At 36.4% G+C, this 24,938-nt stretch overlaps 1 protein-coding gene across 1 annotated transcript; it reads right to left on the reverse strand.

Annotated features, from left to right (window-relative positions):
- Positions 1 to 1,902: 1,902 nt before the first annotated feature.
- Positions 1,903 to 21,337, reverse strand: LOC139122935 (core histone macro-H2A.1-like). Its single transcript, XM_070688813.1, has 8 exons — positions 20,820 to 21,337; positions 19,044 to 19,150; positions 16,775 to 17,002; positions 11,211 to 11,321; positions 8,421 to 8,511; positions 7,784 to 7,873; positions 6,936 to 7,110; positions 1,903 to 3,751 (listed from the first exon to the last, which is right to left on the reverse strand). The coding sequence occupies exons 1-8, from the start codon at positions 20,989 to 20,991 to the stop codon at positions 3,592 to 3,594; spliced, it is 1,134 nt and encodes a 377-aa protein (XP_070544914.1). The 5' UTR covers positions 20,992 to 21,337; the 3' UTR covers positions 1,903 to 3,591.
- Between the last annotated feature and the right edge of the window lie 3,601 nt (positions 21,338 to 24,938).

Below are 24,938 nucleotides of genomic sequence, written 5' to 3' on the forward strand. Positions count from 1 at the left end.
ATTACAATCAGATATCACTATTGTCAATGTACCAGTACTGTAATCTCAATATTTGAGCATTTTAAAGGTACCATGGACCTTGACATTTCAAGAGTTGAACTTTTGCTAAAGTTTTAATCATCATTACCAGGCCCTGGAAGTCTGTCACTGAGTATTACCATCTAGCATGACTTTAGAATACAATGTGAAAATCCTTGTATGATATTTGATGCACACAGAATCACACAAGTAATTTATGTAAATTGTGCATTAGCTCCTTAAATTGTAAAGGGCCAGAAACTCTAACTTTTGATGGTTTTTTCTCCATTTTTGTTTTTTGTCAATTGCAAGTTCATGTTCTACTACCCAAAGCATATCAAAACACTCACTATTTAGTTTGTCACGTACCTTAGCATGTGTAAAATGCACTATTATAGTTTACATTTGAATTCTAATTCATCTCATATGACTTGATTTAATCCTTTGTAGAATGGTGGGTCCAGTATGGAGGGAATCTAATGTGTTGTAGGATGACTGATTACTAAGCTTCTGGAGGAAAGTCAATATGCATGAAAATGATTCCTGAAAATTTGCACTGGTCTTGAAATCGGTAACAACAATAAACACTGTACTTGTAGTTATCAACTTATGTAAGTTTACATATGGGGTACTGCAGAATTTTCATGTTTGTATCATTTAGCATTCGTACAATATGTCAATGAAAAATTAATCGTAAGCAAAGCACAGGTCCAGTGCCTTGAATGCCCATACTCTGCAATCTGATCAGCCAGTGTGTCACCGCTATAGTATTCGTGTGCTATTGACTTAATTGTTGGACAAACGTTGAAACCTTTTCTCTCAGGGAAAAAAAAGTTCAGCCCGTACTGCCCTGCCACAAACTCTGCAACAGCTTTGTGTCAGCAAATGTGGCAAAAGAACTGCAACAGTGTTGTGACAGGTCTGTATGAAGAAATGTTACAGCTTTTCAAATGCAAACACTACGAGTCACATGTCTCATAAATGAATGGATGCATGCACGCGTCCCTTAGTTTTCATACAGCGTAACTACCTGTATACATATTATGTGTGCTGTCAAGTGTGTCAAATGGTGGAAGCAATATATGGTGAGATCTGACACAACAATGGAATCAAACTGACAGACGATAAACATGCTTGTCTGCATGCCACTCCAAAAGACTGGAGAAAGTGCATGGTTCAATCCACAAAGAGGAAATGATCAATAACTGTTAAAGACACATGCTGTCATATCCGGATCTGCCAGTGTATACAGCATAAAATGCATGTCATATTTCTAGAGAGGTTTCATGTGATGTACTATGGTATATGTAACACTAAATCAAAGGGATATGCAATAAGCAGCGTGAAATTGGAAGGTGGCTGGATTACCTGGTTTGCATAGAGAATATCTTCACCACTATGTGGCAGTAGTATCACTACACCCACACCTCTGGGTTGTGTTGCTGCATGTGTTCTGTCAGCTCTGTGATTATATTTCCTGACCCAAGACGATGGAGACACAATTACACCACAGTTTCACCAGGACTCGGTAGGAAGGTGCTCGGACTTCAATGTGTGTAGGTGGAATGTGAGGTCAAAATGACCTACTTATGTTCTTCGAACGTCCCACATACAGAGATCATAATATGCTCATACCAAGCAGGGATGTCGCCCACTGACCGATTCATAAATTTAATCCTCTATGCATTTTACTAAAGTTTCGGTACACAGTCTTTCCATTGTACTCTCAATAGCGCTGCTTTATTGAAAGTCAGTTCTGGAAACTCGGTGAATGCACATGGTAATTTCCCTATTGAGAACTTCACAGAAAATCTATATGTTAAAACTGAAAATGCAGAATTATTTATGAATTATGAAATAGTAAACAGCTAAAAGAGCATGAGATTTGTGAAAATGTTTTATTTTCTACATCTTAAAAACACATTTAACTGACAATAATTTTGATCAAAATGGTACAATCTAACAAAATAATCAATATACAGATCTATGCATGATTCTATCATGTTGTCAAGCAGTTACCACTTATTGTGTGCAGCAAGAGTGACTTTGTTAAAGAACTACAATACTGAAATATCTGTTAATTAAAGCACTTTATTAGTTGCAATTGTTTCTGTTTTTCCCATTATTTCTGTCTAGGATGTATGCTTTCGAGTTCTACTCCCACAACCATGTGAAAAGCCTGCATGTTCCTGAGCCTGTCAACATAGCCCTGCATGTGCGTGTAATGTTGTCCCATGTCATAGTTGACAACTGTATTCTACGAGACCTCATCGGTAGATGATGACGATAGCAAACATGATGCATTACAGACACAATGAATTATGTTGGCGACGGTCATTACCAAACTCAGTATGTCTTATTTTGACATCCTTTATGCAGATGAGGAACATGCACTCCTTTCCCAGAACAAAAATAATGAAATGTTATTAAAAGTTATTTTTCTGATACAGCCATAGACATGATAGCTACGTTTGAAAACAGACACCGCAAAATGCCCAAGGAAATAGCTGTGTTTACATTAGAGTCAGGACCAATTATGAATGTTTGGACGAAAAGTTGTATGAAAATATGACATTGTCAATACTGCTGGTTATAGTCATCATGTGACAATATTTTGTAAGGTTTCACCTTATTTAGAAGTTGTATCGTTCATTGAACCAATGAGGGTAAATGATCCATTGCATACTTTGCAACTGGCCATGAGTTGTTAACCATTATGGTTGTAACAGTGCCTCTGATTGGCTCATACTCAGTTTAAAAAAAAGAACAAACAGGGGCATTGGCTAGCATAGTGTGTTCACAAAACCCACAATAATATTTATGAGTTGTATATTGAATATATGTCAATAAAATCTGGTGAGTTCAAGGAAAATTTTGTACTGCACATGATTGAAATCCTGAAATTTCCTGCCATAAAACTCAACAAGTGTTGACCCTGTAACTGACATGTTGTAGTTTTGTATCGTAAACATAACTACGTAAATAACACCAGTAGAACAAATCCAAAGCATTCATGGACACATGCAAAATCGGTACATACGACCTGATCATCCCTACTCAAAATGGAATGACCTAGCCTCACTTTCAACTTTGACTCCCTATAATGGTCGATATACTTTCTCTGATTAATAACATTCTTATTATAGGGAAAGCTCTCATTGCACACTACACATAATAGTGCTACTCTAGCAATTATCACAAGAACTAGTAAATGAACTTGCAGTTATATTCTACTCAACACACTCACATTTTTGAAACTGTTGACCCATGAGTCAAAAGTATGCTCTATGTTAAACTCAACATGTACATATTTATTATGACCAATAGTAGAGTAACACACAGCAAATGTTTTGTCTTGACCATGAAAGAGAGAGCAGAGGGAATGTTGAGCAGACAGTTTGAAAAAAGGTAAGACAAAATTTCTCGGCTCGTGTCTTTCAGGAATTGCAGTCTCAGAATACATAAACGCCTACTAACAAAAGTATTACAGAAATATTGGGCCTATTAAACTCACAATAACTTGACAAAGGCTGTAATTTAGAGTTCAACTTTTGTTGAATCTGTAGCCAGTATCTAGTCTAACTTTGCCAATTCACTTGTGTAGACGCCGATGCTCTCCATGTCGTACAGCACAAAATAAATCTGTTTCAAGGACGATGCCATGACGCTGACAAAGTAGTTGGAGATGGCACGCAGGATGGTCTCAGCTGCTGTCTGTTTTGGAAATCCACCCCTGAAGAATGAAAGTGAACGTGAACGTGAACTTTAGATTCATGAATGGGAAGTCTTTTAAACGGGAAGCTACAGGACAATGAGGGATTACTGATGACATAGCCATTTGCATACACTGGGCGGGAGTTTTGAATTCTCATATTCTCAATTCTCATATGAGAAATTTGAATAATCATGATGGGCACTTTTGTGACGTATGCAAATAGGGGTCAAATGGTCATACAGGAAACACATTTTGATACATATACGTTCTCTGACAAAAAACGGAACATTGTTTCAGTTTATTTCCGACTCAAGTTTAGTCGCTATATATTCACAGACATCATATGCAAGATTCAATGACAATGAAAGCCTGAAACATGACAAAATTATGGCACTATAAGCATGGCTTTTTTCACATTTGCATAGATTTATGATAATCTGGCTTTTATAGGGGAAGTTCCTATTTAAGATGTAATGTCAAAAGTATTCATGCCTTGAAAAAACAAGTCATCGTTGATGACACAGTCCCCACTTGTTAATAATGGGTACTTTGATTACATGTCCTCAGAGAGGATAGAGTCCTCTTCATTAATTAGGTCTGTGATAAAAATACTTTGATACAGATGGCGCTCAATGGCAAAGAATGAGTTCCATGGTGATGAAAACATAAAACCAATGTAGGCCACCATCCTAAAGTTCATAAAATGAGTCAACTAGGAATTAATCAACAGGATGTTGCAAAACATTTTTGCATACAATTCTAACACTTAACAGATTATCACTGGTACCATATTTCATAAAGTTTGATGCAGTATTTACAACACTATGAGATCAACATCTGTATCAAGTTCATCACATTTGACGTTGTATTAATTTGTGGCTATATCACCCTAATTAGGAAAGTTCATTACTTATGCAATTACAAATTAATTAAAATGACACTGATAAATGTCTTTTTCAATGTTAAAGCAATGTGAGCTTTACATCGGTTAACATCTGTATAAAGTTTCATGAATTTGATGCAGTACATATTTCTTGACATATCAGCCTACTTACGAAACTTCAATAATTGACATGTTACTGCTACATGACGTGAAACAAATTGACGAGCATATGTATGAAATAGGTCAATGTCAACTTTGAATGATACTGGTGGAAATATGTCTGAGTTATGGCTCTGTACATGAAAACATCGTAATAAAATGGCTGCCTAGCAACCATATTGGATCGTATCACATAAAAAATCGACGTACATATGTATGACATAGGTCAATGTCCTTGTACCAACTTTGAATAAAATCGGTTGAGATATGCCTGAGTTATGCCTCTGTATATGAAAAAATCGTAACAAAATGGCCACACAGCAGCCATATTGGATCGTATCACAAAACAAATTGACGTGCATATCTATGACATTGGTCAATGTCCTTGTACCAACTTTGAATAAAATCGGTTGAGATATGCCTGAGTTATGCCTCTGTATATGAAAACATCGTAATAAAATGGCCGCCTAGCGGCCATATTGGATTGTATCACAAAACAAATCGACGTGCATATCTATGACATTGGTCAATGTCCTTGTACCAACGTTGAATAAAATCGGTTGAAACATGTCTGAGTTATGGCTCTGTACATGAAAAAATCGTAATAAAATGGCCGCCTGGCAGCCATATTGGATCGTATCACAAAAAAAATTGACGTGCATATCTATGACATTGGTCAATGTCCTTGTACCAACTTTGAATAAAATTGGTTGAAACATGTCTGAGTTATGGCTCTGTACATGAAAAAATCGTAATAAAATGGCCGCCTGGCGGCCATATTGGATCGTATCCCAAAACAAATCGACGTGCATCTGTATGACATATGAAGTAATCCTTGTACCAAGTTTGAATGAAATCGCTTCTTGCATCTCTGAGATATCTGTGTGAACGGACGGACGGACGCACACATGCACGCACGCACGCACGCACGCACGGACGCACGCACGGACATGACCAAACCTATAAGTCCCCCCGGACGGTGTCCGTGGGGACTAATAAAGCAGTCTGTGAATTGACTTTCATATTTAAAATCAACAAAGATAAATTATTTTATTAATGAGATCTGCATATCTGTTTCAAGAAATAGACCTAAATACTTTAATGAATGAATTAAGTTGTACCAGAGACACATTAATTTTCCTTAATGCAAAAATGTGTCAACTGTGTTGACTATTAAAGTTTCAGCATAATTGCAAATTCCGTTATGTTGGCAGAAAATCAATACACCATAAATAGAAGGGTGAGTGAAAGTTGTTAATTATTCAAAAGAATCTAAAAATCTGCTCCAAATAGCTCCATTGTATTATCATGCACTCAAAAAGGGAAGAGAATTCCAGTCTATGGAGCATAGGAGGAACTTCAATGTGAAAACCGCCCTAGCTTGCAGTGTTAACTCTGTGCAGCTTAATTAGCAACACTGCAGCCCTTGAACAGTCACAATTTTCCTTTAATAGAGGCAATTGTATAAGCAGCTTGTTAATTGAGTCACAAAACTTCAAAACAAAACGCCAGAAAACATCAAGATGACTGCCTGAATGCAGCCACATTTTGATTGTTCAACCCACTAGGGTGTCTAGCTATAACTTTGTCAAATAGTTTAATCTGCCTGCCCTTCAAATTTAGCCCTTTCAAAGCTGTAATTTTTCCCACCACAATTTAAGTGTAACATTTTACCACTTTTTAGGAATTTTTTAAATTTTTTTTATAATTTTTGAGCAAATAGACATCACATTTCATTTGCTACAGTTCTCTATCAAAATTTACAGTCATTCATTATGGGCTGGGAGGGGTACATAATTGCTTGAATATTGGCGTATTTGTTTCTCTAGTATAAAAATTTACAAGGTCACCCCTGATATTTTTTATTCTGAAAGAGAATGGTTGAAAGGCTTTTATAAGAAAGTTTGAGCAAAAGTTTAAGTGTTTCAATTTTGAGGTATATAATACCTTAATACAGAGAAGAAACGATCATATAAATCATATCCATCCATGCAATTGCAAATTTAATCACCATTAATTATCATAATGAGAAATATTATTACTGAGATGTTTTATTTCACAAACAATATTCACATGGCAATAAATATAATAGGCACCTATGTGAATTTGCAATTTTTTAATTGGCAATTATGATATATGTCATTCCATATTTTCACTGACCGTCCACTTCCAACAGATGGAATTGCAACTGATGCCAGGTTCTTCTCATCAGCCAAGGCTAAGATGTTCTTGATAGCTTTTTCCAAGTTTGATACAGCATTGGATCCACCCCATCCAGGACTGTTTACGTGGATGACATACTTGGCCGGGAAATTATGCCCAGGACAGATAGCAGCTGACAAATAAAAGAAGGAAAGGAGAATGCCTGAATGAATTATATAAAATAAATGATCAATATAAATAAATACTTTGTGATCTTGATCATTTTGATTGACAGCGATGAATTGTGAAATTATCAACATTTGTCACTATTCTCAAACTTGCGGAAGATGCTGATAATCTGATCAGAATAAATACAGTTTAAAATGTCTGTTCCAATGAGATCTAACACTAAAATGGCAGCTATAGAGAAAGACTGATTGAGTTTAATATGGCACTGGGATATGTTATCTCATCAAAACCAAATTTATTAAGACAATATTGTACTTAAATTGCAAAAATGATTATTGTTACAACATTTGGATACCATGAGACCATTCTCTGTATTTTGTTTCAAAATTGATCAAAAGCTCATCAACAAAGTTGTATTTTTCTATCTGTGTATATCTTCAATGTAGACCTGATGTGTCAAGAGATGATATCATGTGTAGCAATCTTCTCACACAGTTCAACAGTTCATTTCTTTGTAAAAATCCATCAAAGAATGGACATTGATCATGACCAGTAACAAATCTAATTGATGACAGTCAACTTATGGTTTGAAAAAAATCTGTGACACTTTCCGTGCTGTGTAGAGTTTGGGACAGTTTTAAAAAAAGCAGCGTAGTCATCTTGGCAATCGTCCCTACCTCCTGCAGTGTCGAGTTGACCATGGTTTTTCTGGAGGTCATCAACTTCTTTTCTGAATTCTTTTCCACCAGCTTTCTCCAAAGCTGAACCTAAAAGACACATAACACAGCCATGGTTATGCTGGAAAAGCTGTCACTCCACAGGCGGAATCTTCTCCGGGAAGAAGGGCAACCAGAATGCCAATGAACAAAGAATCTTCCAGACTGAATAGTGATGTTCATTCTTTCAAAACCAAACTTTACAGTCTTTCTTTGACATGTAAAATCTATGATAAGAAGGAACTTGACGAACATCAAACACAGTTTTAAAGCTCCATCATGATGATTTAAAGGGTAACTATAGCTGTAACTTTTGATGAGTTTTTCACTTCTTGCCAATATTACAAGTTCTTGTTCCACTCCCAAAAGTATGTTGAAACACCCACTATTTAGATTATCAACATAGCGTCTACTATCCGAGTAAAATGCACTGGTATCATTTACATTTGAATTCTTGTCTGGACCAGAATTCACTTGTCAACAATAACAATGTATTTTTTACATGTACATGCTGAGTTGACAAGCTGAATACTGTATAATTAAACATGCTTTGGGAAGTAGAACAAGAAACTGAAGCTACTGGCCCTTTAATACATACCGACTTCTCCGCCCATGTAATATGAACTGTTGGTTGGATGGACCACAGCATCCGATTTGATGGTAGCAATGTCAGCTTGAACAACTGTCAGCTGAGAAATATGAAAAATCCCGGCTTTAATTGGATTACTTAAAACTGCATGCTCATGCATATATTGCCATGGGAACCACTGCATACATATACATACATTGTATATGTGTGTAAATTTGCACAGCAGAAGAAGCAATTATACTATTATAGTATATAATTGCTAAAACATTATAGAAGGCCATTAACATCCATATTTTTTATGCTTTTTTATGTAGAAACATCAATGTTTTTTACAGAGAGCTGACAGTCAGCTACAGTGTGTGCAATCAATTTCTGAACATTTACAATGTGGATATCCAACAGATGCTTCCCCTCAGCCGCTTCACAAATTTTAAATCATAAGCAAAATCCAGGGCAACTGGTGGTTGGGAATTGCCCTTAATTACCAAACCTATATATTTGCATTTAGCTGTCACAGATTAGTTTCAATGCTGTGGCCGTTAATTCACATGCTGATCTGCACAGAGTATTTGGAGCTGCAATATGTTTTCTGCAGATACAAGTAATTCTGAAAGACATATTGCAGACTATTGCAGCTCTAGGCACCTCAAATGGTAGCTATCATGCAGCTAAACATAATATCAGTAAAACTTTGTTGACACTTAAAAATTGTCACCGCTCAATGGCAGCTCAAATGAGCAGAGGTATATGCCAGATGGTGAATGTCCAGGCTCGCGGTAATCTGACTACCATGGAAATCATGAATTGCTGAATTCATCTCAGTCAAGTTTTTCAGAAGGTAAAGAAAGTCTGCGGTCAACTTTCAAGAGGTCATAGAAAAATAATTTTCCCCCTAGATACAAGCATGGCGGGTTGAGCGAATTACAGAGGTGTCCTATTGCTTTGGTCATGTATGATAATTTGAAAAATTAAAGGATATGAACTAGCTGACTGCCTGTGTTTTTGTAGCCAAGTTTTTATCATCATTAATATTATTATCATGAAAAAAACCCCATAGAACTTAGAAATTTATTTTTACATTCTATACACATTGACTCAGAATAAGAAAACTGGGTGCACCTGAAGAACGGTGGGCCCAAACTTCCTTGTGAATGGGTTTTCTTAGGGACCCCTCAAATTCCTTTGTAGACGTGTACCTCTTATGACATGTGGATTTGTAAAACTGAGTTTTGGGTCCACTTAGTTTTCTTATGTCTAGTTGAAAACTGATTTTAACCACATCAGTCCCTCAATGGACTGAGCTTTATCCATAGTTTTCTCAAGTCACACGTGGTGTACTGTAGTATCACTCAGTTGTCCTATTATGTTTTCACTTATTGATATTTGTTTCATTTAAGTGTGTCTTTTTGTTTTTGCCAGTCTGCCCTTTGTTGATTCATAGACCCAAAAAATAGATTAACCTTGTAGGAGACTAAAGTCCCTGATCTTATTATTGAAACACTCCCTTTCATGACAGGGTTCTGATACAGGCCATATGTTTTCAATTACAATTATTGAATATTCACATGAGGCAATAGGAGTGAACAAGTCGGACCTAAAAGACATGAACATGTAGATTTCGGGATCAAGTTACCCTAGCAACAAAACTAATTTTTTTCATGCATCATTATAATCACTGATTACTTTTCATGTCTTATTTATTGCTATTTCAATAAAGACTACTAACACCAATTCATCTAGAAGTGGAAAGTTACCGACTCTGGTTACATGTCCAACTGTGAGATAATGAACATTCACTGCATTGGACTTCATGGAAAAACGTCAAGAGTACTTCCCTCTTGGGTGTGTTTATTTGTACCATGAGTTTGGCAGTTTGGCAAGAATTTTTTAGGAGCCACCTATAATCCAAAGCCAGGGTTCAAAAGATCAATCTGTTTATTGCCCTTGATTCTCAATAAATGAATACACTCACCATTGATAATAATGGGTTTGAGCCAATTAAGCAGCCATTTTGGTGAATGATTGAAGGCGAGATTAACTAAGGAGAGCTTCATTTAACCATACCAAATCCTTACAGAAATCGCACTTCCTGGGATCTTGATCGAGCCAAGTTTTTCGCATTGAGCAGAGAAGCAAGGTTGCCCACACGAGATGAGCACTCGATTATCCTTCTTGAATTTCAGATATCAACACCTTGTGACTTTGTGAGAGGAGCAAATTTATTTGTCCAATTTTGAAAGGTTTCAATATTTTGCACAAACCACTTATTTATACAGATGGCCTTCAAATCTCTCCATTTTCCTGTATACTGGTCTGCTCATCTTTACTCCAATTATGAAGACTCTTAATCTAGCTTCTTGACGTTGTCTTTTGGCCTTCGTCCATACACCATCTAGTCACAAGATTCACTTATAATGCCGTAGAATGCAAACAGCTCGTTTAAATGTGAATAGGCTCCAGCAGAGACCATGATGTCACTTGTGTCCCTTTGAAAGTCAATCAGTCACAATGATCCTCTAGTGTGACTTGTTCAGGGCGAAGCTACGGTATAAATACAATGAGCAACACCCATTTTGACTGACTGACTTTCAAAGAGATGCCAGTGGTATCATGGTCTCTGAGTTTATTCACATTTAAATGAGCAGTTTTGCATTCTATGGCGTTAAATGTGAATCTCGGGACCAGACTGAATGTAGACGAAGGCCGAAAGACAATGTCAAGATGCTAGTCCAAAAGATTGTGTGGGACAAGAGTGCAATGCAAGTTTCAGAAATAACAAATGAATTGTCGGTCACTTACTTTTTGCCCCAAAAACAATTTTTTCTCCGACAAGATGGTTATTCCACCTGCAGTTTTATTTGTAACTTTCCCTGTACTTCCACTGCTTGTACTCGGTGTAATAGGTATTGACTGAAAGAAACATGACATAAAAGAAAAAGAAAAAACCCAATCAAATCGGCCACTGTCAAATTCTTGTTTCTGCTCTTGTGTGTGGGAAGTTCAACTCTTGGAAGTTTGCAAACTAATTAAATTTTCAATCTTTTCCAAAAATTGAAACCATAAAGTAGTCAAATAATCTGAGATCCCCCTTTTTAAAGTCTGTTTTTGATAGATTCCATCATTTTCATTGCTATGGCTGGAATATTCCATATGAATGTGGGTGTAAAATGTTGAGGTTTCCAGGAACTTAATACAACTGGGAAAAAAATCACAAAATTGACTTACTACACAATACAAACTTTTGGATCACATGAGAAAAGAAAAGGGATGTACTTAAAAACATTAAAAACATTAAAAAGCAAATAGCATTAACGTTTGATGACTTTTTTCACATTATCTTTGAATTTTATGTTAACTACAGTTTCTTGTTCAGATACACAGAAATTCAGCTTGTCAACTCGGTCTATACATGTCTAGACTGCATTGTTATCCTTGACAAGTGGATTCTCATCTGGGCATGACACACATATAGACACTTGTGTTGATGAGCTGACCAGTGGGTGTTTCAATATGCTGTCATAAGTCGAACAAGAACCTACCATTGAAATACAAACCAAATGTTGTGTTAATCATCAAACTTTGTGGCTAAATGCTATTTTACAACGTTTTTCATGCAGGAAATCAATCTAACCACATCTTCTATAAAATCTAAGGATTATCACACTGGCATTTCTAATCCAATAAAATTCTTTATTGTGTGATCATGTATCACAGATACAACAAAACTGTCTTTCTCATCTAAGATGCTATACTGATAAAAATACAATTGTTGAAATAGTCTGTGCTAAATATTGTAACAGTAAGTGAACCAAATGTGAGCATGCATGTAAAATATTTGTCCTTGACCTTGCTGTTCTGCAGAATGTCAAAATTTGTGAGTACGAAAGGCTCTCAAGAAAAATGTCCTTGACCTTTGACCTTATTAAGTGCCATTTTTTATAGAAATACCTTTATAACATTGTAAAGTATGACGATAAGTACGTTTATGACTATTTTCACATTTCTAGCAAAATTTTTCGTTATGGCAATGATGGTTATGTTGGTTCATACTGCACGTCCGGAACTGTATAAAGAATGGCCAGTTACATCAACCCAAGGTTATAACAAGGACATGCGCCAGAAGTTCAAATATATATGACCATAAACGTCAAACAGTTCAATGTTATATGTTAGCATTTCCACATAAAAGGAGTCTTTCTTTGCTTTATTTCAGGATTAAATGCTTTTCTGGTTTGGAATGTTGAAATGCACTTTACACAATGCTGAAAGAATAAAAGTCTTGTTTTTCATTCATAATTTGTGATTATTAGCTATTGTTGAAGTTGTCAGCAGTTAAAAATGATTCCAAAGCATGGAACAGGTTTGTGGTTACACATCTTGATGGGAATTTATCAACTCCATTCTATCTGCTGATTGGCAGATTTGTATATTGTTACCAGGTGCACACTCCCGTCTGAGCACTCTGATTGGTCGATCAATATTCATTTGTAGATATTTGCATGTTACATATCTATTATACGGTGTCAATGATGTGAGTCAAAGATTCCATGACATCAATTAAATTTTTCCTTCGTTGATGTATTAAAGAGGTGTATTTCCATGCACAGATTTACATAGTAATAAGAGTGGCCAGAGTTGCCAAAATCAGACAGTGAAACTAAACAGCAGTAAGTAAGGTTTGTAGCAAATTTGAAGATACAACTAGCTCTTCTAAGTGAAGAAATGCAAGATAAAAGCTATTGAACAATGGAGTCTCAAACAGACTGACAGTAAAGCAGAAGTTATAGGTCAATCCACTACATGCTATAGTAATTACAATGCAACTAAAGCAACAAATTATCTCATTGTGCTTACAAGTCAATAACAAGATATAATTTTAAGTATTAAAGCTATAATACTAAACATCTGTTGTCATGACAACAACATACTCATATCAAGAAGAAAGATTGTATAATGTATTGCTAACGCTCTACAGGAGATATGTATAACATTTGATAATGACCATGTATTTTGAAGAAAACTGATGAGCTTAGTAAAAGCATGCCTGGTTTTTTGTTTTGTTTTGTTTTGTTTTTTAAGCATGTTGAAATTGCCTAAACACGATTTCCAATATCTAACTGCAAGCTGTGAACATTTTCCTGAGCAAATTAGAATAACATTTGTCCTGATTTGTCCTCTGTGAAACTTGGGCAGTATGATCAATTTGAGCTACATTCTTTCAATGAAGACAAGAAAGTCAAACTGAAGAGTCAGAAAGCGGTACAATAATAAGTTTTGAAATACGACTCAAGGCTGCTTATTCAGAGTGTTTTGTTCAGGGAGGTATAGCCAGTAATGGTGACTGTTTCTGGAGTTTCAAAAGTTACTTGACCAGCTTTTTCCTCGCTAGATCAAGGCAATGTATACTACAAGACTGATTAATTTACACTCTTGGTGGTCATATAAACATAACTGTGACTCATTTGCAGGTCAAGTTCCATGTGAAGAACTACTGCAACACAGCAAGAGTGAATTTCAAGTTCAACACAACAGACACTTGAAAGATACTGACATCACTGGTTCTCATGTGACTATTGACACTTTTCAGGTTTCAAATGACTCCTATAAAGTCGTTACTGTGTAAGTGTATTTCCTTCAAGATTTTATGACAACAAAAATTTGGTTAACTCATTTGAAATCCAGGTTATTGAATTTCCATTTAGAAATAAACACCGGTACATGGGATGTACAAAACACAAAAAGCCTTCACTGAAATATGTAATGGAATTTTCTGGTATACTTTTATAGTCAGGCTTTTCATGTTTTGTACATCCCATGTACCCGTGTTCATCATTTCTGAATCAAAATTCAATAACTGGATTTTAAATGAGTTTTACTGAATTTTCGTGGTTGTCTGTGTCAGTTCTAGTGGTCAAAAACTTTATCTGTCATAATGATGTGTGTCCAGTCTAAATGCGATAACAAAAATTTCATGCCGTTGACATACTTATTTGAAAAGTCACTCAGGTGTACATGTCTGTTGAGTTCAAATGAAGATACACTCAGTGCAAAGATAATGTTCATGTAACTACAGAAGTATGACATCCTATCCACCCCCCAAAATCTAAGTGGTACAGTCTATGTCATGCTACAGTGCAATCAATAGCTCAGCTTATCTTCTTTCCAAAGGGGTGAGAGGCTGTACTCTGTATGGTGGGCTTAATACTGCAAATATGATGATGAAATATAAAATGATATGAAATATGGATGTTACATCAAGCAGTTCAATGCAGGAAAAAATACATGACACATTTCCATTGTCACATACACTTTTCCTTCAGATATGTACCGAGTAAAAAATATTTCAATGACTCTTGTATGCAAAATAAGTCAGAAAGTAAATAATATTGACTGAAGCTTGTAAGTACCTATTCGGTGAGGTTAAACATAAATGTGTGGCCTATATATTTGTTGAACAATGACATTATCACATTCTGTGTGAAAATACATTGATATCATTTGAATATTTGCCGGGATCAATTGCTGTTCTTTTTGATGACGTGATGGTAAACCTACAAAGGTATTTGTTGATAGTGAATAGGCTTTCAGAAATTATGTTTTCCAAAAAATGCATCCATGTGGAGTTATAAAAGTAACTGAGATTGTTAAATAGGTGTGATGTCGGTACAGATTTGTGGTACTCTGTTTTTGGTTGCATTCATACAGGAAAACATGATGTCATTGCCACTGTAGTGATTTGTGCTCATAGAGGCTACAAAGTTCCATCATTTTCCTGAAATAACGCTATTTCTATGCTCTAAACGACCTGGAATTAGGATGTACACAGGTCATCACAAAAATAAAATGTCATGCAGTGTGTGGAAATGACAATAATCATTATTAATAGATTTGGAAAAGCACGTCAAGCTGTATCAAGATAAAGAGGAAGAGTTTACTTGTTTCTTAGCAACCACTGACCTTTGAACCTTACTGAGCATGTGCAAAAAGTGGAAGTACAGTAAGCAACTCTACATAGATGCTTATTTCTGTTAAAAAGTCAGCAAAAAACACTAAACCTTAACGTATGATAAATGCTGAACTACGTAATACTACAAGAATTTTCAAACACATGATTGCTTTCAAGATACAGATGGCAATGATTTGCGATACAAAACTACAGTTGTAATATGCAAATTAACAAAATACCAATCTGTAATGAATACACTGATTATATCACTTTTATAACTATGATTTGATAAAAATCCATTATAAGTTTTTTTATAGACCTGACCAGTAAACACCCTTAGCTAGTAAGCATGGCCCACCGAGTACAAGATTGTGTAGACTTAAAAGTGTGTACATATATCTAACAGAAAGAATTTCTTAAAATGAAAGTCTGGACATCTTCATAGCAGTGGTTATCTAAGATACTCTGAGGGATTAGCGACTAGCACTAGATGATTTTTGGACTAAAATTCCCTCACACAGTTGTTTTTTCTTTTTTCAAATATAATTTCAAATACTGGGTGTCTTGAAATGGTAATTATCAGCATCTTTCCACACAGGTAACAGAAAATTACTTTTAAAAGTTTTAAAAGTAGTGATATACGGTGTTAGAGGAACTCGAAACAAGGCAGTGCAACTAGTTCTGTTTACAGCTTTTTCACACATCGAGACACACACCAATATTTAATGCAGTGCTCTGACTGAGACAAAAGCTACTACAGAGATGGATTTCTTCAATTGTTTGTGATTCGCCTCTTCGATGTGACGTATCACAATATCTTGAATCTTATAAAGTCTGCTATGAGTTGGTTAAAATTCTGAGAGCTTGGTAAAATCGGAATGCCACATGTATAGTACTGAGAAACAGGAAGTACTGTCTGGAGTGAAACACATCTTGTTCCTAAACTTATTTTACCTAGAAGTCAGCTGACTGGCTGAAAGCCACAGGAAAAAATTACATTGCTATTGACATGTATGAAACTCTCTAAAATAATCTCAATTCAATGATTTTACAGTAATCCCAAGTTTTGTCAATTCACTCTAATGATATTCATTTCTTCTAGGTTTCAGAGTTTTTCTCCGTTCATCTACTGTTAACACATTCATCAAACAACATCACTTGTGCAATTTGAAATCAGATAACCACTGCTATGTCGGTATTTGTTCCACTCCTGCTCCCCCCTACATTCCGTGTAGAATGGCCCAAAACAGCCAATCAAACAACACAGGTCATACACCAAAGTATAAGGAACCTAGGGGTGAGCAGTGCAGAGTAAAAGACATGTGGCAGATAAAACTCAAGGATTTCCAAAGAGACAACAAACAACTTAATCAGCTGTTTTTTCATCAGGTTTGTCTGTTGCGGTTTCTTCCCTCACCTGTTTAGCTTTGCCCTTTGCTAATTTGTTTTTTTTCCCTTTGCTGAGGGGTGTACTCTTCTTGGCGGTAATTTTCTTGTTCTCTATTTTCTGTTTCTTGGTTGGGGGCGGGGTCGTAGCGGGTGTGTCGTACAACAGTTTGCTCTTGGCACCCCGTTTCTTGGCCAGGAGCTCAGGATGGATTTTCGGGAGAACACCTCCGGCTGCTATAGTCACATGTTTTAGAAGCTGTGTATTTGAGATAAATTATACATGTTGTATCATTAGAATAAGTCAGTACAACAATCTTAAAAGCACTAGAATGAGACCAACAGGGAAACTGAAGTGTACTGGATAATGTGCAGAGAGGAGACGTGTGCAGGTTTTAATGAAAGTATGATGTATCACAACAAACAAATGATCACTGATGGCATCAGTGACATTTGTCTGTAGAGTAAGACCACTTCTTACTTGAATTCACAGATTGATATATATATGGGCGGTGCCATGCACAGTACTAGAGATTTCCCATAATACATCATGGTTTGTACCAACGTAGATTCCCCTGTGAAGTCTACCATGTCTCCCATGTGTAGACAAATTCCTGGACTAGTTGTAAAAATTCTGAAAACGTACTTTTAAAAACACCTTTCTTCTCAATTCCCATTTTAAAGGATTAAGAAAATTGTGCTTGATTGAGAGAAGAGAAAGGATTTTTATAAATTTTCCACTGATTGTGTCCTCAGCCATACAGAATAAAGTTATGAGAAGTAGGGAGACTAGTTGTACCTGTTTTATCAAAACAAAGCACATTGATTTTTTCCAAATAGAAAAGACAAAAGAAATTTACATGCTAACTTTTTTCAGAGAATGACCCCTTCAGTTGGTCATAACTTGCTTCCCAAAACTGTGACATTTGTAGTACCTGAAGAATGTGACTTTTATGGTTATATAATGGTTTCTTTGAAATTTATACTACAATATCTCAACGTACTTTTAATAAATATAATTAATCAATTATCTTGAGACTTCATATAATTGCTTTTATGCAGAACTGAAAAAGTTATAAGAAAACTAACGTCGTTGGTACAAATCAAACAGCATTGTGGGTATTTTATTGTACTGTGCCATGCACATGTGGGGCAGAATGTGCTTACTATTTTCAAAACATCTGACACTACTTCTCGGTTGTCTTTAATGGAGTTCCATATATTTGTATTCTGCGCATTTGACTTTATTATGTGTATACCGGTTCTTTCTGGTTGTCTATCGGTGCTGTGCTGGTTGTGTTTGTCACTTTAGAACTTATGATGATGTAGACTTAGCTTGGTACTATTGTTCTGATACACACATACACATGTTGACATACATACTTTTGTGGATATTGTGTCAGTGAATAATGTACATGTGCGTTATGTACATGATGAGCTGTCAGTGATCTCTTTATAAAAATATACAACAGGAACTTAGTGGGCCTGTGAAATGGTCCAATACACAAAACATTGGGATTGCTCCTATTGGTCTGTGGGCACGAGAAGGTTACTCTAATGCATGTATATAAAGTAGTGGAGTGACCATTTCATGGGTCCTTTAATTGCATACAGTATTTTGCTACGATTGGGAAGATTGGTAAATGATTTGGGAACCATGGCAACATTTCTGCTGTCCCTAAATCTGATTGCATTGATATACCATGGGGGTAAAAACCTGACTGGGGAACCCTGGTAACATACCTGCTTACCAACTGTAACAAAAACACCGATATTTACCGAGAAACTGTCCGCTAAAAGTTACAGGGCTCATGATAACTGTTATCATTAATGATAAAAAACAAATATTTTTCATAAGCATTTTATCAGTACAAATAACATGAACAAAAATAACAAAAACAGTATCTAGTCATCTCCAAGATTAAGATGGAGACCATAGAAGGCCCTTGGTAAGGACTTTGACCACTATCTGCAGCACCCAGGTATAAAATATATGTCTCAAGAAATAAAATGTCACATACATATATGCAAGAGGCTAGTTACTTATAATTTTACAACTATTCTTAAAGGTATACAGTCACCTGTAATCTAAATATGCCCATATATGGTCAAAGGGGTGTTTCTTGGTATTCAAAATGCTCATGTGAGGGCACTGTTTTTAAAAAGCCGCCACCCGCTTAAAATCTGTGATTGGTTAGATTTTCTCTTTCCATGGTAACTGTGGCAAAATTGGAACAGGTGACAGTATACCTTAAAAAGAAACTAATCAATAACATATGAAATGAATGCTGGGCACGCACCTGGTGTAGCTCTTCATCATTTGCAATGGCCAATAGGATGTGTCGAGGAGTCACGCGACCCTTCTTATTGTCCCTGGCAGCATTCCCTGCAAGTTCTAAAATTTCAGCTGCAAAGGAAATCAAATGAGAGATGGTAACAATGCTACTGAGAATGTTTCTGTGACTCTCATATATGTTTTTACCTTACAATTATTAAATCACAGATATACAGTCACCTGTAATCTAAATATGCCCATATATGGTCAAAGGGGCGTTTCTTGGTATTCAAAATGCTCATGTGAGGGCACTGTTTTTAAAAAGCGGCCACCCGCTTAAAATCTGTGATTGGTTAGATTCTCTCTTTCCATGGTAACTGTGGCAAAATTGGAACAGGTGACAGTATACCTTTAAATCACAGATCCACAGTTTTGAGTGCATCATGAACACAGCTGTAGTTATTACTGAAACTGGTCAGTGAGGATGGGTAAAAAAATTAGCATAGCTGATATTCCTGCAGAGACTTTGCAGTTCTATGTTAAACTGATCATGAAACATAATTTCAACATATGCATGATCTATACAAAAATTTCACAGGTTCACATACAACAGAATTGTGTACACAAACTGTGACCTCTAACGACCTTCCCCTTTGGGTACCGGAAATAGGAAGCTGCTATTGTAGATTTATGAGTGGGGTAATATTTCATATTTTGACCAACAAGCACACTTTTTGTACACTATTTACGTACACACATAGACAGTGGTAACTTTTCAGGGGGACTTGCACCCGGGAAAAGAACAGCTTCTCTTGTTATTCAAATTAGAGACAAAAGTCATCTCAGGTAACGAGACTTCGAAAGTGAAGTGTTAATCACACATTCACAATACGACCGCTAAGTGGTTAATTAACTGCAAGGTTCAATGACCCAAGCACGACACTCTAATGAATTCAAACGTTTGAAAGTAATGCTTGTTCGCCCATTGTACTTCACGAAATGATCTGACATCCACTGAATTGTTGAAAATTACTAATTTTCAAATAATATCGATATCGTATCGAAAAGAGCAGTGCTGAAAGCATAAACATACGTGTTGATTCGTAATTGGTCTGCAGATAGTAGACGAGCAATAACCACACCGTGTTCAGAAAATTTGACCGACAATCCACAGGAAAGAAATTGACATGTTGAAGTCACTATTTAACACTGCAGATTAGCGGGTTTTCCGGGTGACATAATGACACAAATTATTCAAAGTGCATCATATGCAGTTACACTCGCATTATATTTTTTCACTCTTTATTTTATAAACCCCGTGATGATGGTTCCTTTCCAAGTGGGGCGCCATGACCTAGAAACATGCTCGCCCCCTTATTCTTCCAGTTTACCTGTGCAATGGTCTCTGCATGTCAACCATCATGAATATGTACGACTTTGCCATGGTCTGACATATCTACTAGTACAGCTACGTTGGTGACCCCGCAGTACAGGGGTCACGAAACAAAATCCTGATCCCGAAGACAGAAAGAACCGACAAAAAGAAATCTTTCACGTGAATTAAAGTTCATTTGTAGATCCTAGACAAATCATTTTGATCAAGGTTGCTCGAACATTCGTTCGAACTACGATCGGCGTTGCTGGGAAATGGCGTGAGACCTGATCAATCTAATTTTAAACATTCGCCATTTTTAAATGTCTGCCAGAATTGATCCGCCGCGCCGTCATGCATCAAGACTGGTTGGCACTCATTTCCCAACCTCAAGAGAGGTACAGACGACAATGACCTCCTCGTACTCACCGGTTAGGTACTCTATAACTGCCGCCGTGTAGACAGGGGCCCCCGCGCCAATTCTGAAATGATGTGTACTGCGCCTAAGGTACCGATTTAACCGTCCAACAGGGAACAAAACCCCAGCTTTTGCAGATTTTGATGTTGGCTTGCTGCGTTTCTTGCCGCCACGTGCTGACATCTTGTCAAGAGCTTGGATCTCTGAGTGCAAAAAATATCACCCCGTGGTACGTAGTGACTGGAAATGCGGACGCTTTGGGTGATGAGTCCGCGTTACAAACAGTGTGACGGGACGCACAAACAGGCTTTCACAAATTGTGGGACACACCCCCTCGGAAAATGTGTCTGCCAGTGGATAAATTATCCGGGTTACAGCGTATTGTCGTGTGTCAAGGTCAAAGGAAATGCGCACTGGGAGACTGGAGACAAGTCCTCACACGATCAAGTTGCTCGAATGATAGCACTTTAGCTTTGAATTCATTCATAAGAACAAAGATTCGGTATTGGCAGAATGGCTGTCGCTTTATGGATTTTCTGTGTATGTCTGACACAAGGTCACACGTCAATCACTTATACATTTGTCCAATAAAAACAGGTTTTCTTACGACTTAGCTCCTCCCAAGGCAAGAAGGAATAGGATCAGTTCTTACATGTTCAGGTGCCTTTCACTTTACTGTGTATGACGTCATCGAAACCCTAATATTTTGTAGGTCAATGTGAATTTCTCGACTTGTTCCAACACGAATTTGCTGATGTCATGATGCATGTTGCCGGGTATGACGTATGGGTACCTTATGCAAGACGTTTTATCCTTGTCACCTTATCTCTGCCGCATTCGTAATCTAATAAGGGCATCAACTCGATGTGTTTCAAACAAGTGACCAATCCTGTGCAGTATTTGAATGAAATGTAAAAATGATTCTGTACAGTTTTGTAAAATTGCCGAAAATCAGAGAGCTACAATTTTTCCAAAAGAATATTTGATTTTTTTTTTTTTTTTTTTTTTTGGGGGGGGGGGGGGTCTGAAATATTAATAAGCCTGCTCCATTGTGAATTTCTGAGATTTCATTGTTCAAGTTTGTGAATTGTAGCAAATCTTTTGGCGATTTTTTCAGGAAACTTTTTTTCCCACGGATATATCAAAATATTCAACATTGTGTGGCATATGCACTCATAAAGTGGCTTGGCAGAAACCTTACATCTATGCATTGACAACTTTCGTGACCTCTCCGTTATAAACCTTACTTTTGTAGTTGATGAAAATTAGATACATGTAAAGATGACATACTAGGGGCATATTGGAATGCACATTGGTACTTGAAAATGTGAAATTGACAACATGATACTAGTAGATGATCTTTTGAATTCAGCATAGACTGTAGGCAATCAAATGTCTTTTACTTTAAATTTTGTGATAAATTCTGATCATTATAATCCAGGAAACAGCATTTTCACCATCAAACTGTCACTCAAATTGATTAGAAGTATCATGAATTAATGATGAACAAAAAAACATCGAAAATAAGAATTCGTTGACTGAACTACAGTCTGGGCTTAGGAAAAACAGGCAAAAAAAGTGTGCAATTTTTCATCTCAAAATAGTTGACAACTTCTGCATGGTGAGAAGTTAGAAGTCAGATACCAGAATACATTAAAATTGTTGTGTTGTCAATTTAAAAAAAGCATTTGACTGTCTCTCGAGGTGTATGCCCTGTTTCTAATCATTGCAAATTCTGTTTCATCAATTTTTCCTGTATGTCAAATCAATTCAACGTTTGTTGTTAACACTGACAACAAAGTTTGTGATTTTTAATGCAATGTGTAACAGGTTAATAAATAGTATTAACCTCAAAAATATACCAGGGAGTTTCTGATCTCATAGAAATTTTTACTTTTTAATGGAAAATTCAAAAGGAATGTTTATATCACTAAAAGGAGAATCCAAACTGTTCAGGAAAGAGGAACACAATAATATTAAAGTTGTTCAAGACTAAATTTGCTTACAGAATACAGGATTGCAATTTGAGAAGGTTAATTGTAAAAAACGGCTAATTAATCGTAATCTTGAAGGGGTGGTGGTGGCTTTGAGGGGGGGGGGGGGTCCGTATGTTTTGGAAATGTTCAATGGGGAGAGGATGTGTATTTTTGATTGTATGATACCCATCCATATTTAAATGAATCATAGCAGCGAAGAATTGCAGCATTCAGTTGCAGTTTTGTGGTTTATAAAACTAGCAAACTGAGCTTGTCAGGAGATGTAATAGGAATCAAGCAAAACCCCTCGCTTTCCTTTGCTTCTGTCTATGGTTTTGAAAAGATTTTGATTCCGTTTTAGCTCCACTGTCAGTGATGTAGATAGGCTATTACCATAATCGTTCATTGTCCATCCGTCCTTCTATCATCGGTCAATGGGTTCTAGGGGTGACATTAGTCAGGTTTATTCAAATTGTAGTGAAATTTCCATATTTGCATTTTTGGGGCAATTTTTCCTGTTTTATGTCAAAAACTTTTCATCTCTGAAACAGCTTGTCTTATTCCTTTCAAATTTGACATTCAGCTCCCAAGGGATGATCTAAGCCAGATTTCTTCAATTTATGGTGCAGTTTGCATATTTCTATTTTGGGCAATTTTCCCCTTTTTTGATAAAAAAATCCTCTTCTCAGAAAACACTTATCCAATTAATTTTAAACTTGATAAAATGTACCTAGGGGTGATCCAGTTGAGTTTATACAAATCATGGGGAGATTTGCATATTTGTACTTTTTGAGCAATTTTCTTGTTTTGGGTAAACAAAATCTTCATCTCAGAAAATGCTTGGCCAATTTCTTTAAAATTTGATATGTAGGTCCCGTGGGTAGATCAGATTTCTTTAAATTGTGATTATTTCTGCAATATTATATTTTTGGGGCAATTCTTGCCATTTTTGGTTAAAAAACTCTCCTCAGAGTCTGCGTATCTGAATACTTTAGAGCCTAATGTATGCTGAGGTCCCTTGAGCATGGGTAATAATCTAAGTCAGATTCGTTAATCTTGTGACGAAATTGGCAATATTGTATTTTGGTAGTAATTTTTGCCGTTTTTGGTCCTCTCACAGTCAGCTTGTCCAACTGGTTTGTAACTTGGTTCACAGGACCTTAGGTATGATCTTGGTCAGATTTGTTAAAGTTTAGGGAAATCTGCATTATTGCATTTTGTGGCATTTTTTGACATGTTTTGGTAAAAAATCTTCAAAAGATTTTTCTCTCAAAATGATTTGCTATAATTTGTCTTTTTTGACTTCTAGAAAACTCACTCGAATAATAATTAAGTCAGTCAGCTGCTCACATTGATATACAAAGTCTTACTAAACATTTCTCATATGTGTTATGTCAAATATCACAGCCTCGCCCTATCAGCTTGCTTAAATAAAATCTGTCAAAGTTCTCTTTATGATTTGCGAGGTTTAATGATACTGCCACTGTTGACAATTGTACAGTCAGACCATACAGGGGCAAGGTAGTAGCGTAGTGTCAATGGTAATTTGCTAGATCAATATTAGTACTACATGATTTGATAGGGATAGGACTAAATTGATATCTATACATGAACGACTTATTTGTACCTTGATCACAGAATACCCATGTGAAGTGTGGGATAGGAGTTGCAAAAGTCGACAGGAGGTGAGAATTACTTATCATTTCTTCCAAATTTTAACCCTATTTATCCTAAAAACTTTCATGTCAGTTAATGATAATTTAAGTACAGTGATGTTTAACTTGACTTCTGCATCATTCATTCTGAACTAATTTGCATTCTTGTTTCATGAAAGAGTAACTTTCACCACACAGAAGAACACTACATGATAACACATTGACTCGACACTCCTTAACATCAACACACAGTTTGTTTCCACATTTATTGGTGTGTTACCATGTGTTTGTCATCAATCAATCCACAATTCACATGCATGCAGTGTCTGCATGATAGGCCTGGTTTGACATCAACCAGTCGGAAGTCCCCACTCAGAGTGTGACGACCATGGCCCAGTTTATCACTGACCTACAGGGTGCATGAGCTGATATGCAGGGCTGAAAATTAACAATAGTCCCTACAGACAACCAATTTACCTTGCCAAGGGACAAAGAATTT

The sequence above is a fragment of the Ptychodera flava genome, chromosome 22 (genome assembly GCF_041260155.1).
Source record: "Ptychodera flava strain L36383 chromosome 22, AS_Pfla_20210202, whole genome shotgun sequence".
NCBI lineage: Eukaryota > Metazoa > Hemichordata > Enteropneusta > Ptychoderidae > Ptychodera > Ptychodera flava.

Bases quoted from the DNA above. Each gene is read 5' to 3' on its own strand.
- LOC139122935 (XM_070688813.1), bottom strand. From the start codon at position 20,991: ATGTCAGCACGTGGCGGCAAGAAACGCAGCAAGCCAACATCAAAATCT. The intron at 19,151-20,819 runs GTGAGTACGAGG...TTTCCTTTGCAG, and splicing joins AGTTATAGAGTACCTAACCG to CTGAAATTTTAGAACTTGCA. The intron at 17,003-19,043 runs GTGCGTGCCCAG...TCAAATACACAG, and splicing joins ATGATGAAGAGCTACACCAG to CTTCTAAAACATGTGACTAT.